Source organism: Mastigoproctus giganteus, chromosome 6 (assembly GCF_048544385.1).
Source record: "Mastigoproctus giganteus isolate SK-2022 chromosome 6, ASM4854438v1, whole genome shotgun sequence".
In the NCBI taxonomy this organism is placed as follows: Eukaryota; Metazoa; Arthropoda; class Arachnida; order Uropygi; family Thelyphonidae; genus Mastigoproctus; species Mastigoproctus giganteus.
In genome coordinates, this window is record NC_143580.1 from 43797054 (window position 1) to 43812897 (window position 15844).

The 15844-nt window shown below is 32.9% G+C and overlaps 1 protein-coding gene across 1 annotated transcript in view; it reads left to right on the top strand.

Moving 5' to 3' along the window:
* The window catches only part of MED14 (mediator complex subunit 14), a 306818-nt gene that overhangs the window by 94810 nt on the left and 196164 nt on the right, over window positions 1-15844 (top strand). The window contains exons 9-10 of the mRNA XM_090375928.1: window positions 3029-3136; window positions 12486-12529. Coding sequence (XP_090232054.1) covers window positions 3029-3136; window positions 12486-12529 — 152 coding nt within the window. The remainder of the gene's footprint in view (window positions 1-3028; window positions 3137-12485; window positions 12530-15844) is intronic.

The window sequence follows — 15844 nt, forward strand, 5'->3', positions numbered from 1 at the left end:
TTGAATAAGAGTGTTTCATACAGATATTTGCCTTTTTAATTAACAACACAAAACTAATGTTTCCATATTAGTGGAAACTGTTGAAAACACATTGAAATAATAATTTTGATATTTTTATTACTGGGACCTCTTTATTTATTTATTTTTTTTTTTTTCATAAAAAGTAAATGAAATATTCATGTTAGTCTTCATTAATTGAACTATAATAACAAATTTAAGCCATATCAATATTCATAAAGATTTGCAACATCTCACTTAACCAATCAGTTGCACATGACTTAAACAAAAAATATTACAAACAGAACTGCTTTATCTTTTAAATAAATTTTTGTTACACTCAAAATGAAGTACTTGTTTGAAAGAGAAAGAACATGAAAAAAAAAAAAAAAAAAACCCACACACACACATGCACGCACGCTCATTTGGACATATAAGTTAGTGCAAATGCCTCATGTCTCTATACTCAGTATATTAACTAAAGTTATTATAGTGGTATCATTTTATTACATCTCATATTGTGAATGCCTTCAGCATTCACAATATGAGATGTCTGTTCAGTTATACTTTGAATAAGTAATGCTTCCCCAATAGAGAAGACTATTGTTAGTTATTCTCAGTGGATACCACCACCCCAAACAGCCATTTCAGGACTATTTGGCCCTTCATCGGTGGGTGAGTCGGGTGGGTAGGCACCCTTATGATATAACAGCTGACAACCCAATTGTGAAATTAAATACACAGTATGAGAAATGCCAAATGGTGTTTAGTATTTTAATACTTAATAAAAATTCAGGGCAATACCTCAAACTGTGAGAAAATTTACAGATATATAAATTAATGCAAATGCACCATGTCTATACAAAGTAAATTAACCAAAGTTATTATATTGGTATCGCCTCGTTACATCTCATATTGTGAATGCCTTCACAACGAGTTTCATGTTTGGTTATACTTCAAATAAGTAATGCTTTTACAATAGAAAAGACTGTTGTTACTTATTCTCAGTGGATACCACCACCCAGGCCATTACAGGGCTATTTGACCCTTCATCAGTTTTTGGCTAGGTATCCTGATGGTATAACAACTGACAGTTGCACTAACTTATGTCTGTAAATTTTCCCATAGCCTGACACTTTGCCCTGAATTTTTATTAAGTATTACACAGTATTTAGTTATAGAAAATACAATTGTTTATGTATTTATATTTGTGGGTGTGCATTATTTTATGTGCAAATACATATAAAATAAATTTTTTTTCCAGATCAGATTATTATTTGCACTTTCATGTACAAACTGTACCATGGAAGTGCAAATAATAATGAAAGAAGAATAGAATATCATTCTATTCTCTTGTAATTTGAAGGCCATGGGATTTAAGTACACCTGGATTTAATGAGTTTGAAGTATCCATATAAGTTCAGAAGATGTCAGTATTAATTAATACAGAGAAATTTTTAGTCAGACACTCTTATTAACACTTTACAGAACTTATGAAATTCTTATTTACAATATTAATAATATTCTAGTTTTGTTGTTTTAGACAATGAATATATGATTAATGTCTTAATTTAGTCAAAATGAGAAAGATAACAATTTTGTGCTGTGGAGGAATTCCGTATTCTCACACATGACAACAAGATTGCTAAGTTTCTTTTTTTTTTTTTCCACCATAAAGGTCATACAGTTCAGTGTATATGAGTTGTACATAAAAACAAGCGCTATGTTGTTTATTATGTATAATCATATGTACCTTCTAAAGAGAGTTTATCCATGTTTTGGGATATTTTTTGCTCTTTAATGCTTATAATCCAGGAAAAGAGAGTGACATTTCTTTTTTTTTTTTTCTTTTTATTTTATTTATTTATTTTTCATTATTGCTTTCAGCAACCTTCAAAACTAAGCATAAAGTGCTCTTACTATGTGAGTCAGTAACCAATTTGATGTTACTTGTTGCTTTGGAACGTCTGAAAGTAGCACCAAATGGAAAATTGCCAAATGTATGAGGACAACTGAAAAAAAATGTTTGTTTAAAGTTGCATAAACTTGATTAATTTTTTCCTTTTATGGAAGTTATTAACCATTAGAACTGTTCAATTTGAATGCAGAGGTTGTTTATATCCTCTCCTGTGTCTTGACATTAATTATAGCCCAATGGCAGCTAGTTACTGTGTCTTTCTAATCTTTGGTGCACTATAGCCTTAGATGCTGATGCACCATAAAAATCCTAATAACCAACCAACCTTTCTAATCTAATATTAAACATAGCAAAGCCTTCTTTTTAAGTAACTCACCTCACTATTTGTTGGGTCAATTGATCATAAAAAAAATATAGATGGAAGAATTTTAACTCATGAAATGTAATTTTGTTTACAAAACTGATCTTAATCTGAAATCTATTCCAGTTGAAGTGTGCCTGTTTTTTAAAGCTAAATAAAACATTATATTAACTTAATTTGCTTAACAATTAAATTTAGAAAGTGTTATTTCTTTCCAAGCATTAATTCATTTCAATTTCTATTTATGGAAAAAGAGAGAGTGGGTTTAGTGAGTCTGTAGTTAGATAATGTAACAATCCTAATAATGAATAATAAACTGCATGATGAGAATTCATTAAATGCCAGACCACCTACAGATTTTGAAAAGATATGGAAGTTAGACAAATCAAGTTTTCTTCTCTTCCTGTCCTCACTTAACTGAATAGCATAGTCCAAAAACCCATGACTGCTCTGTAGCATACAAACTACCATTCTGTTGTTTCCTCCAGATCACAGTGTGTTAGGTTATGTCTGTAAATCTCAGATACTATTGATATTTGTGTGTGCACTTCTGACACTTTTATAGCTGCTTTTACTCTGCACACAGCTGGTCAGACATGTATCAGAGAGGCATCTGAAAACTTTTGAGAGAATAGAATTTAGATAGAATATTGAATAACTGAAATATTATATTCATAAAAATTAATAATATTGTTCAATTTCAGTTGTTTTCTGAAACCTAAAATCATTTTTTATTCTTCTGTTGTGCTTAGATGGCAAAGCTCTTGTTCACACTTTACAAGTACAATATATTCATCAGTTGATCCAGTCAAGACTGATTGACAATCCTCGCCCTCTCCATGATCTCTACAATTGTTTACGTATCCTTATATTCCAAAACATTTTTTAGAAGTACTACATAACAGAAAATAGTATTTAAAAAAAAAAGTTATGTTGCTAATAAATATAAATACCAGAGGCTCTTTTAATTGCAAGCAATAATTAAAATCTATTAATCTAATTTAAGTTTCACACTGATGTTAAACTTGTTTTTTTAAAAGAAGAATCTAAGAAATTTTTAGTTTCATGCTAATGTTAAACTTATTTTTTGAAAGTTTTGTTTCAGATGTTATTAACAGTAAAAATCCATTACATTGAACTGAACTTCATTTAATGGATTGTTATAAAAATAACAAGTGGGAAATTTATAAGACATTACATTATAATGTTAAAAAAATTTCTTTTCGTAAATTTTGTTTCCTTTTTGTGTTTAAAATGTATATTACAGGGTTTTTCTATCATTAGCTTTCATCACTTATTCTTCTGAAGAAAAAGAATTCACAAATAATTAAGAAATTCTGACTGACTTAATCTGTGAAATATTTCTTCATCTGTGTTGCAGTGGAATTTGTTTCTGATGTATAGTGTTAAAATTCATTGTTTAATAAGTCAAAAAATTTTGCTTTAAAAAAAAAAAAAAAAAAAATTCCCCCAACTTACCCAAGAATGCCATTAGTATGTTTGATGGGATATATCTTGAAATTTAACTAGATACTACAACAAATGCACTTGCAAACGGTTGCCAAAGGGAAAAAACAAGAGAAAAACAGTAAAGATCAGGAACAATACTAAAGATCAAGAACAAGATAAAATTTTGTAGTTCATCAGTGAAAAACTAAATATGGCACTATTGAAACCTTCAACAATATATATAACAAAGTAATCATTATATAAAATTAATTGTCAATGCAGTAAAAGTTCCATTGGCCGGTCCAAAAGATATCTATAAAGGTGTTGCTGATGTCATATACAGCTGTACTTAATACCACTCAACAGGATATTAAGGTTTCACAACATGTGTATTAAGAAATGGACTTTATATACTTCAGAAATGTAGAAATACATGAATAAGATAAAAAATAAAAGTAAGGAGATAAAAGAATATTTCATTTACAGATTTGCATACAATCAAATTACTAAAAACTATTCTTAGTAATGAGCTGAAGATAAGGTCAAATCCTGTGCCATATTCCTTGAAAGCTTTTTGGAGTAGTGGATAATGCACTTTGAATAGATGAGAGAACTTTGAGCTATTGGAACATGGCATAGGCCATGCTGCATCATATACACTTGCTGCCAACAAAAAGAAGTTTTTTGCAGTTAGTGTCAGCACATAATTAAATGTACAGTATGAAATGCAGTTTGTCACATCACATAGTATGGTCGCAAGTTCCTTGGTATCAGGTAAATACTGTACACTTTTCTGGGACTTAGTCAATCTGGTTATGAGAGAGAAGACGACGTAATCTTTCTGATTTTCAGGTTTTTTTGTTCGAGCATGTTTAGCAAGAACCAAAATTCAGAAAACAGGGAGATCACTTGTGTGTATGGAAAGCAACCATCTCAAAGTATACAGTGAGTGGAAGATAAAGGAGAATGCAGCTTTTAAGAAGAAGAAATGCAGCAGGAAGTCATTACTCCAAGAACAAGGCCACTAGAATTTAAAGTGAATTGCACATCAGAATAGAAGGCCCAGTGTGCAGAAAATGACTGAAAAATTTAGTTTAGGCAAATAAAGATCTATTCCAACTGCATCATGCAGCTGGAGTTGGAGAATCTGGGATTTGGTAGTCATGCGCCTGTGCGAAAGCTGTTTTTTTTTTTTTTTTTAAATTGAAAGATTTGGCTGGAGTACTACTAAGACTAGTCTGTGGAACAGCCTAGTTTTAGCATTGAAGAAAAAGATTCATTAAAGAAGTGATCTTTTTCATTAAAGAAAAAGATCATTTGGTCTAAGTCTGAATTTACACTTTTTTTTGCATCAATGGTAAGATGAAAGTATGATGTGAACCTCATGAAACCATGCATCCAGACTGTCTTATGTCTACCACCTCAAGCAGCTGCAGATGATATCATGGTATGGAGTATGTTCTGTTGGTACAGACTGGGTCTATTCATTGTTAGAAAGCTGTTTACTTCAATGAATATGAGTGTTTTTATGTTGTATTGGACCAACTTCACCCTGCAGTGCTTCATTTTCATCCAGATCATGATGGATTCTTTCAAATTGACAACACAACTATCCACCATGCAAAAATTTTTTGAGGAATATTCTCAAGATTTCTAACATCTACCCTGCCTGCCTTATTCTGCTGATCTGAATCAAATTGGGAATGTGTAATTTGTCAAAAAGGGCATTTTGGCTTTACAGTTCTCTGCCTACCACAGTACAACAGCTAACAAATATCCTGATGGAAGAATAATCAAATTTGGATTTAAATTCCCTCAGACACGTGGAATCTATGTCACAACATGTACAAGCTGTAATTTGTATAAAAGGTGGCCCTACTAGACCTTCAGTGAAGGTTTCAAGCTTTTTTTTTTTTTTTTTTTTTGCCAGTAAATTATAAAGTAATGCCAGTTGTTTAATTGCAACTCATTCTCACCACTGTGTGTGTGTGTTTATATATATACATATGAACACACACAATGGACTTCCTCTTGATTGAACTTCTCTCTGATGAAATTCTCTTTATAATAAAATTTTCTGCAGTTTTGAAGTAATTTACTTGTAATTCTACCTCCATGTAATGAAAGGATATGTTTTTAACAAAGTTTCTGGCCAGAGCCTTGTTTAATATTTTATTATCATGCAACAGTATGTTAAGTAAAAAAAAAAAAAAAAAAAGTGCATGCTACTCCATTGGATATTGTGCTTTGTTGGCACGAGTCACAATAAAACTCAGCATCTAAAATATGGCCTTCAAAATGCTGATTTATCCTAATGAAGATATAGTTCACTTTCAGTTATTGTTTCTCAACCTTTTATTATTCAGAACACCCTTATACTTGGAAAACATAACATCATAGCATCCTCACAAGTGATTAATCTTAATGGGTTTGATTTTATCATTGCAGTATACATTAGAAAAGCCAATGGAAGTTTATTAATTAAGAATCTTCTGTGTAGATGGCTGTGAATTATCACTGCTATACTATTAACCTTAGCAGAGAAAACACTCCTACAGATTGTTTTGCTCATTGTGCCAATGTTGAAAAAAACATAATGCAGTTTGATTGACAGCTACCAATCAACATGAGCAGTTGCCAAGTTTTCTCTGTTGACATCAGCTGTTTAGTGGTAGCTACTGTATGAGTGAGCTGCTGGAGTGTTCTTCAAGGTTGTTAGTCCCCTGTGTAAATTGAATCTTGTATTCAGTCCCATGGTTGATATGCCATTACTACCACATCAGCATCATCTGAAAAGGAAATGCTTGAGCATTAGCAACAAATTAAAAGTGATAGAAAAAGTTGTTTAAGTGTTCAAGAAGACAGATATTGCTGCAGAATTTGGTATTCCACAGCTGTGGATATCATCATTCTTCTTTCTTGGTGATTCCCTTCTACTCCCCCCCCCTCTCTCTCTCTCTCGCTTAGGGTAACTTGGGAATTTTTTTTTTGGCTGGTGCAGCATAAGCCTCAGGCTTCCTGCACCATATAGCTAATAATAATAATAATAATAAAGCAATTCATTAACAGTTTTAAAAAACAGAAATCTGATTCAGAACAAGCAGATGCAACTTTGCATCTATGCAGATGGTGACAGATCAGTTGTAAAATGGATTGAAATAATTTTAAATAGATTAAAATAATTGTGGACTTAAATTAGAGAAAAGCCTTTGCAGAGAGACAGTTAGAGCAACCAGGATTTCAAGCCAGTTCAAGTTAGTTACATTGATTTAAAAATAGATACGAGGTTTTTTATTGAAATCAATTTCTTGTGAAAGTGCAAGTGTTAAAGATGAAGAATGCAAAATTTGGAAAGAGAATGTCTTAATGAGTTATTGGAAGAATATTGTCTAAAAGACATATTTAATACATATGAAATTACTTATTTTTATAAATGCCTGGCCAACAAAATTTAACTCTCAAAAATGATAAATGTTTTGGGGAAAGTATAGCAAAGTACAGGGGGGGGGCAGTGTGTTGGAAACTGAGAAGTTTCCACTTTTTCTAATTATTAAGAATAAAAACCCAAGACATTTCAAAGGTATCAAATCTTTAGGACTTGATTATAATTTTAATAAAAAAGCCTGGATGACTAGTGAATTTTGAAAAGGATACAAAAACTTGACAAAGATGTAACAAAATGACAGCACAGAATTATATTAGTAGTTGATAACTGTTCTAATTTGTTAACTCATTTATTTAGTATAAGAATTAATCTGAAAAGCATAAAGCTGGTGTTTCTACCACTGAATAAACTTCAAAGCTTTAACTTATGGATCAAGGTATATTTAAGAATCTCAACTTCATTACAGATGCTCAAAAAAAAAAAAAAAAAGCAATATCAGCAGTTAGTAAGAATCATCCTTTGATGATAATGTTATGGAATTGTGTCACCAAAATAAGCAAAGCATACTCTAAGATGTAAACTACAAACAAACAGCTACTGAAAATCATTTTTAGAAATCAGAAGCTGAACTTGCTTTTGTTGAGAAACCTAAAGACGAATTTGGAGTTGACTGGGAAGAGGAAGATGACTTTCTATTATAAAAGATGGGATACATTACTAAGTAGTGGGAATGTGGAAAATGGCTTACAACTATTTGATTTTATTCATTTACTGACAGACATGCTTAACAATGTAAGAAAACTGATGATTTGGATGTAGAGGATGAAGAAAGAATTGAAACACTTTCCAAAACCATCAGTGTTTCAAGAATTTAATATTATTGTAAGTGGACTGTAGTCTTTATAAAATTTACTGGAAGATATTTTCTGCATCTTAAATAAATGGGAAACATTTTTAAAAAAGAGGATAGTTTCTGTCATACCACCTAACAAAAAAAATGAGTATATTTTATCTGTGTTCTTTACCTGTACAGTAATTTCATACATTAATTCCATAAAAAAAATATTGTAGTATAAAATGGATTGTATGTATACTAGTGTTACTTAACAGAAGTGTCACAGTTGCACCCAAGTGGGCAGCATGCAGTTACAGAAGTATGCACATTTGAATTTGCTATGGTTTTGTTTATGCTTTGGAAATGTCATATAGGATCAGCTGTTTTTAGAATAAGTGATTTACAAGAATTTACCATATTTTGTGTATCATGTGTGGACTCAGACATATAATGTGGATAACTTTTACCTTTATGCTAACACTAATCCATGATAATATACTAGCGGACCATCAACTCCTGCTTAACGTCTGGAAAAGTCACTTACAGCTGGGAGAGTTCTAAATTCCTGAGCCATTTTGACCTTCAAGAGTGGCTAGATGTCATTAGATTTAAAGATCTCAAAATGAACAACCTAACTAGCTATGCCTATCCCATGACATTTTCAATATGATAATCTTCCCCAAAGACAACAGCTTATTACAGCAACCAACTTGTTGCCAACTTCTGTAATGGCAGGATCATGTAACATCCCACAGCCTATGCTTAAGTGTTTAAAGCCCTTATGTACTACAAATCCTCCAATTTGATAAAATGAGTCGTCCTATCTGTATGGAACAGCTATTTAGTCAGATAACTTGCAAAACTGCTGTACCCAACAGAGACTAAACGTTTTCTGCCAACCTGTAATACATCATGCCTCTTTAAACTTTTTGAGGAAATACTGCTTCCCATACTGACTAATTGCCTGCTACCAAATAAGGTAGCAGGTGTGACATATTTTAAATCCATTATGCACTACCAAACCACTCCACAACCACCAACCCACTTGCAAAAACAAGTAGCATTTTGTCTGTCTTGGACTGTGGAGAGGAGCTTGGAATCACCTGCGTAGAGGTTGAGGAATTAGATGCAGTCAGATATGTGCACTCCTGAGTCTCACTATGACATTTCTGGAGACTGCCTGTCTTTCTTCTCTGCTCTCCTTTGCAATAGAATTAATCAGCTTAATGCAAACAGAAAAGCCTTTACTAGGACCATTGTTATTGAGTCCTTCTGGGTTGTTACTCATGACATTCATTGCACTACTGATTCGGAATAGCCAAAATCTAATTTTTTTACTGATTATTTAAAGATTCTCACTCCAACATGGATCTTGCCCAGACAACTACTATAAATCCAGGCTCATAAAAATTATCTTACCTCAGTTGGTTTGGCTTTTGTGTTAGCCTATTGAAATAAGAAGTTTGTCCTCTCTCTCTCTCTCTCTCTCTCTCTCTCTCTCTCTCTCTCTCTCATGTCATCCCCATCAGTTGTTGCTCTAAGCATAGGCAACCCTTTGATTCCTACTGTTACAGCTCATATGGATCTCAGAGTAACATTTGATCCAAAGCTTCAGTTCCATCAACATCACAAGTAAGTCTTAGGTGGATGGTGAAGCTGCACCTCCTATATATAAGGATCCCACAAATGTCAGAAGATACCTCAGAATCATAATAATTTCTCCACCTCTTCTCTATGCAGTGGAAATCTGGGCATCTGCAGCTCTTTCTACAATTAAGTCCTTTGTTGTTGCAGTTCTAGCTGCTCAAATAAGCCAGTTAGAAATCTTGGTCCCCACCACAGAACCAAACCACGTCACTGGTTTTTTGCCCCTGAGAATTCATCTTCCTGTTCTAATTGAGGCTAAGCAATTTATCACTGTAAAGCTCTTGACTTGAATGATCCACAAATATAGGACGTGTTGCTGAAGAGTACTCCCGTGCTGCATTGTGGAATACCCCAACATTAGCCCCCTTATTATTTCCATCTCAGATTAGTGGATAGATTCCTTCCATCCAAATGCTGTTGTTAATCAGGTGTTGATATAAATTTTAACAAATTTGCAGTTTATTTCTCCTACAAGAACACATATGACATCAATCCAATGCAGGTCAGACACTAATTTAGAATGACCTATAAGTTCTACATCTACAATGGCACTGATAATTCACAGAAGAGAAAGATCCCCTGAATCAGGAACAGTGTGATGATAGTGTATCTTTCACTACTCGAATGACTTCTGAACTAAATATTATCTTCTTGTGTGTTGACTTGATCAAAACAGTTATTGTTTGTTAAATGAAAGTTCTCCAGACTGTTTACTGAGTAATGTAAATAATGAATAATGTTATATTTTCTATCTACCTATGTAAATTCTCTAAATGTATAAATGTAGCTTTTCTTGTTTGCACCAGTACTGTACTGATTATAATATTATGGCTTGATTGTTTGGATAATGACAAGTATTATCATTATGTTATCATAATGCACATATTTTTCTCCTCTCTGACTTATGTATTGGCTCTTAGAGAGGCTAATTTGTATTGGTTAATCATATTACCCCTAGTAAGCCTCTATTTCTGTCATAATATGGCAAGCAGTCTTATAAATCAAATGTTTGAAGTTTTTATCTTATTTATACATTAACCCCTAGTATTCTCTTGATATAAACCCCTGTTCTTGTGACTGTGATGGGCATTTGCAACACATCAACTGTGTATACCCTCTTTCTGTTGCAATAAATATTCTCTCTCTCGTTTATAATGGGGAAAAGCTGTCAAAATTTCACAGGTGTCCTGTAAAATTTTATTGCCACACCTCATACAATGGGATAATCATCTCCTTATCTCTTCTGGCAGAATTCCAGTATACCATTAACATATCCCCATGGTCTGCCCTAGCAGCCTGGCTGTGCTGCTCAGAGAACATATCTGACTGCACCCCAGGTCCTTTTCATTATCCACTACCATGAGTGAGAATGGTACCACACAGTTGGTATATTATTGTGGGATGCTGTTACCCATATGCAGTTTCTTGCATTTGTCAATGTTAAACTTCCATCTTCCCAATTTCTCTAGAACTTGTTGCAGTAGCATACCCTACCAACCTTCATATCATCAACAACACATTAAGCCTGATAAGCCTTCATCAGTATCATTAATAAACAGAAAACAAAAATGGGGCATAGAAGCGAATCCTGGGGAACTCCACTAATAACAGCAGTCCTCAAAGAACCCATCGACTACTGCTCTTCTTTTTTTTTTTACTTCTATTTTAAGCTATATGCTAATGTGCTCAAAAATGAAAGTGATTGATGCTCAATCAAAAATATGAACTGTTATTCATATATTTTACTATGTGACACAGAGCAGAACGGAAATAAAAATAACAAGTTACAGTTAAAATAGGTTTAATGTCAAAATACGTACAGTAAACAGTAATACAAAAGAGCTTTCAGGCAGTATGTTGCCCTTCATCAGTTTTAACGGTTAATCTAAATGTTTAGGAATACAGAACCTCTGTGCGTACGATGGCAGCCATGTATGGTGAACTGTGTGTAGCAACACGCAGCTCTGCATCGCAGAGTAAAATATATGAATAATAATGAATCCAGAGCATGTAGGCCTTTTCAATTAAATATGAACTGTACCATAATCACTAAAAAGTTTGCATGTTCAGTCTTGCTCTGTCATACACTGAATTTGTTCATGAAATTCACTGAATCGTCATACTCACCAAATTGTCATAGCCACCAATTGTTTCAGCAAATTGTCTTGCATACTGAACACTGAACTGTTGTTTTGGTTGTTTGTTATTTAGTTTTTAGGAGCATTAGCAACTAAGGCCATATTGTTCCGGGAATATGCGGTGGTCATTTCCTGACCTTTCCGCATCCTCCGTATTTTGGTGGTCACGGGCTCGAACCCCGGTCTAATCAAGAAGCGTGTGCTAAGCACTGCTGCTCCTGCCCACCTGGCTACAGAGGTGCATTGAATTGTCACATAAAGCAAATTGCCATGCACCAAACTGTCCTACAATGAATTATCTTGCACTGAATTGATGTGGATCCAAAAAATAGCAATAGTACACTATATGCACTATATGCTCCTGGTTGAATTCTTTTGGTGATCCCATCTGAGTGAGTAGAAAATAGTTTATTTGTAGCAAAATATCTGTAGTGAAATTTTAGATCAGCTATATTTTTATACTTCATGCTTATTTAATGGTTGCTTTTTTTTATCTGAAGAAGAGGATAGTTGATGGCATGATCAGTTCATAAATAAACATAAATGAATTTATTTATTGATGAATATTCATGTATAATAAATTTTCTTCTTAAAAAAGTTTACTAGTTTTACTTTATTTTGTTGTCATTTTCAAAATTGTGTATGTATATAATTTTGAAATATAACATTTGTGTGTGTGTGTGTGTGTGTGCGTGTGCGTGCATGCGTGCGCGCGCACACACACAAGTATTGTAATGTTTCTTAACTTCATTTAGATTCGTTTTGTTTGAGTCTTCAGTTAGAAGTTTTACATTCCCAGGTAAGATATTAGAATTTATTCTCATTGTAACTGCTGCTCCAGGTGGAATAAATTTTTGAATATACAGTCCATTCTGGTTATTTGGGATACACATCGGGACTAGTGCATTTTGGTTCAATTAAGTGGCTGCCCCAATTATCCGAAGTTTCATGTAAATAGTTAAAAATACAATGTACTCTCCTTTACAATTAGTTCACTGTACAATCAAATCACGTTACAACGAACTCACCATAGTAAAGTACCGTTCACTATACGATGTGTAGTTACCGCCGGTCATTGTGATCACGTTTGTGAATTGAATTTTAATTCTATTAAACAGCGATTCTAATTAGAGAAAATAGGAGGAATATAATCTATAGGCTATAAAAGTAAAGATATATTAAGCACAAATTTACCCTTTATTACCTTACAAATTAAAAAATTAAATGATACGCGAAAATCGGAAGAATATACGTGATAATTGGAATAATTAATACGTACTGTAATATGTACATACGAACTAGTTGACATTTCTGTTCACTGACATTTGTGGGTGGGGGTTAAAATTTAAAACAGTAAAAAGATAAGCAATCAATAACAAAGAACACAGCACACACAAATTACAAGTAACATGATACGTGCAAGTGAGAACGGAGTAACAAGTTACAAAGCTTTAAAAATAGGAATGAAGAGAAGATCTAAAAATTAATTTTTTTATATGATTGAAGATTTCATGGAAGTGTAAACACACTCACCATAATAACCCACAGAATTCCAGCTGTCGCTATTATCGCAAATCCAGTAAGATCGAGTTTACTGTCTGTTTATGATAGATTTCACTAACAGAAAAGCCCAATAAACAGGTGACTGCTAATTGTTTTTATTGTTTTACGGTTAATCGACAGAATTTCAACTGAACCACGTGGTACCATCAGAAACAATCGTAGGGTAATCTCCAGTGCTGCGGTCTCCGGCCCCGATTAAATGCCATGCTGTCCCAATTAAGCAAAGTAAACCCCTGGCTATTTTCTCGCTTGGTTTCTGTTTTTTAAGATTTGCCCCAAATAAACGGCTGCCCCGATTAACCGGTGGCCCAAATAACTGGAATCCACTGTATATATATTTTTTAAATATTCAAGGTTGTGAATATAATTTTGTTGACGTGTCTACACTAATTTTATCGGCTTAAAGATGATGGTGAATGTAGTACCCAATATTTGGGTACTAAATTTGCCAAATATGTTAGAAATTTTATTCCTGTGAAATATTAGCCTAATTCATTATATCCATATTCATATTTTACTATTATATAATGCTGTGAGTGTCTAATTCTTTAAATATTAAAATTTCTTTGTAATTTTTATTACTATAGAAAGTTAGAAAAAAGTTTCATTGTAAAGAAGTTAATTTTTTATGTTATCCATAATTGAATTTGATCTTAAAGCAGAATTCCAATAAAATTCATAAACAATTTCAAAAAAAGCACATTGGGTGAAATTTATATATGAGAGATAAAGATGTAGGGGGTTTAATGATTTACATAGGCATATTCTTTTTCCACTGATGAACTTTAAATACATCAGACTTTTATTGTTAACTGCTCTCATTTTTAAATAGTCTAGCTATGCACAGCAGGCATTGATCTCACCACCCACAAACACCATTTCATTATATGTTCTTCATGAGTATATTTGATATGTCAGAACAGTGGTTTTAAAAGTGCATTACTGCAGTCAGCAAAGGGCTGGTTAACTGGTAGAGATTAGATTTATTATAAATAGCTATTGTCCTATATGAATTCATGTCAGTAGGATTATTCATGTTCTGGATTGTTTATTGTATCTCCTATGTTTGAACAATATTGATGATGGCATTACAAGTTTTGTGTGATAGTTTGCCTCTGACACTAAGGCAGGGATATTTAGTAACAATAATCAAGGCATACTGCTCTAACACAAACAAGATTCAAGTAGTTTAAAAAAATAGGCAGCTAAAGCTTGGTAAATGTAAGGTCTTGAATTTTGCTAACAGTAATGCTAATAACTTATTATCCAGAAGTAACAAAAGGTAAGGTGTAGTTACGACCTGAGCAACCTTCCTTTGCCAAGGATAGTAGATAAGTTTTCACTAATTACCATGATTTCTGTTAAGTTTTAAGATTAGGCATTGAAAAGTTGTCTTTGATAAAGAGAGGTTGGCTTAGAGGGATTCTATTGTAATTGCCTTACTATATGTATATTCTTTCTTATTGTGTAAACCATTCTGGTTTCTGATGTAGCCAGTATGTTTCTTGTGGGGAATTCTATTTTAATTTCTAATATCACTGAACATGGCATCTGAAATAATAAATTTATAATTATTTATTTATTTGTTTATTTATATGGTTATCTCTGCATGAAAGGAGACTGACCTCCCTTCATGCAGTATAGAGTAGCTATACTGCATGAAGGGAGGTCTATCCAAAGGAATGGAACTATCCATATACCAAATTTCTAATAATTTTTAAGCCATTTTTTATGTGGGTTTATGATTTATTTATTACTTATGGTATTTATTGTGCAACTTTAGTTGCAATAAAAAGAGTAGCACATACAGTGATTTTAAAAAGGTTTTATTAAACAAAATACAAGGTTATTTTAAACAAAAAACAATTTAATAAAACATTTCTAAAGTGTTTTATTAGATTGAGAGGTTAGATGATTGCATTGAAATAATTTATTTAATATATTGTTAAGTGCATTTTGAGTTTTTTTTTTTCTGTGATAGTTTGTAAATTTAATTTTTACAATATTATAAATATAATTTTTACTTTCTGTGATATTTAGTAAATTTAACAATGGTTGTGACAAGATCCACCTTGAACACTTTGCCAGAGGTATCATGACTCATACAGAAATAGCTTCTGGCAATTTCCTGACGAATCATTATTTTATCATTTGCAGAACCTATGGCATGTATTCTAAGATCGACCTAGTGGATAATCATAGCTCACCTGGTGATTCATTGTATGGAGTGTACCAATCTAAAGTTGAAATTTTATGAATGCTAGAAGAATTTGAGTCACTGAAAAAACAGGTTCTTGCCCAAGAGAATAATGTAACTGGGAGCTCGTCAGGGACTCAAGACTAGTAACCTACCAAGTGATGCACTCCCAATTCGGGCCCCACAGCAGAATAACCAAGTGCAAACTGCTCTGGTTCAGGACTTAGTTCAATTAGGAGACTCCATTGTCAGGGAAACGGGAAATATTTTTTGTAATAAAGAAAGATGGACTAGAAGCAGGGTATGTCTGCCGGGAGTAACAATTAATGATATCACCAACAGATTGTCAGATTT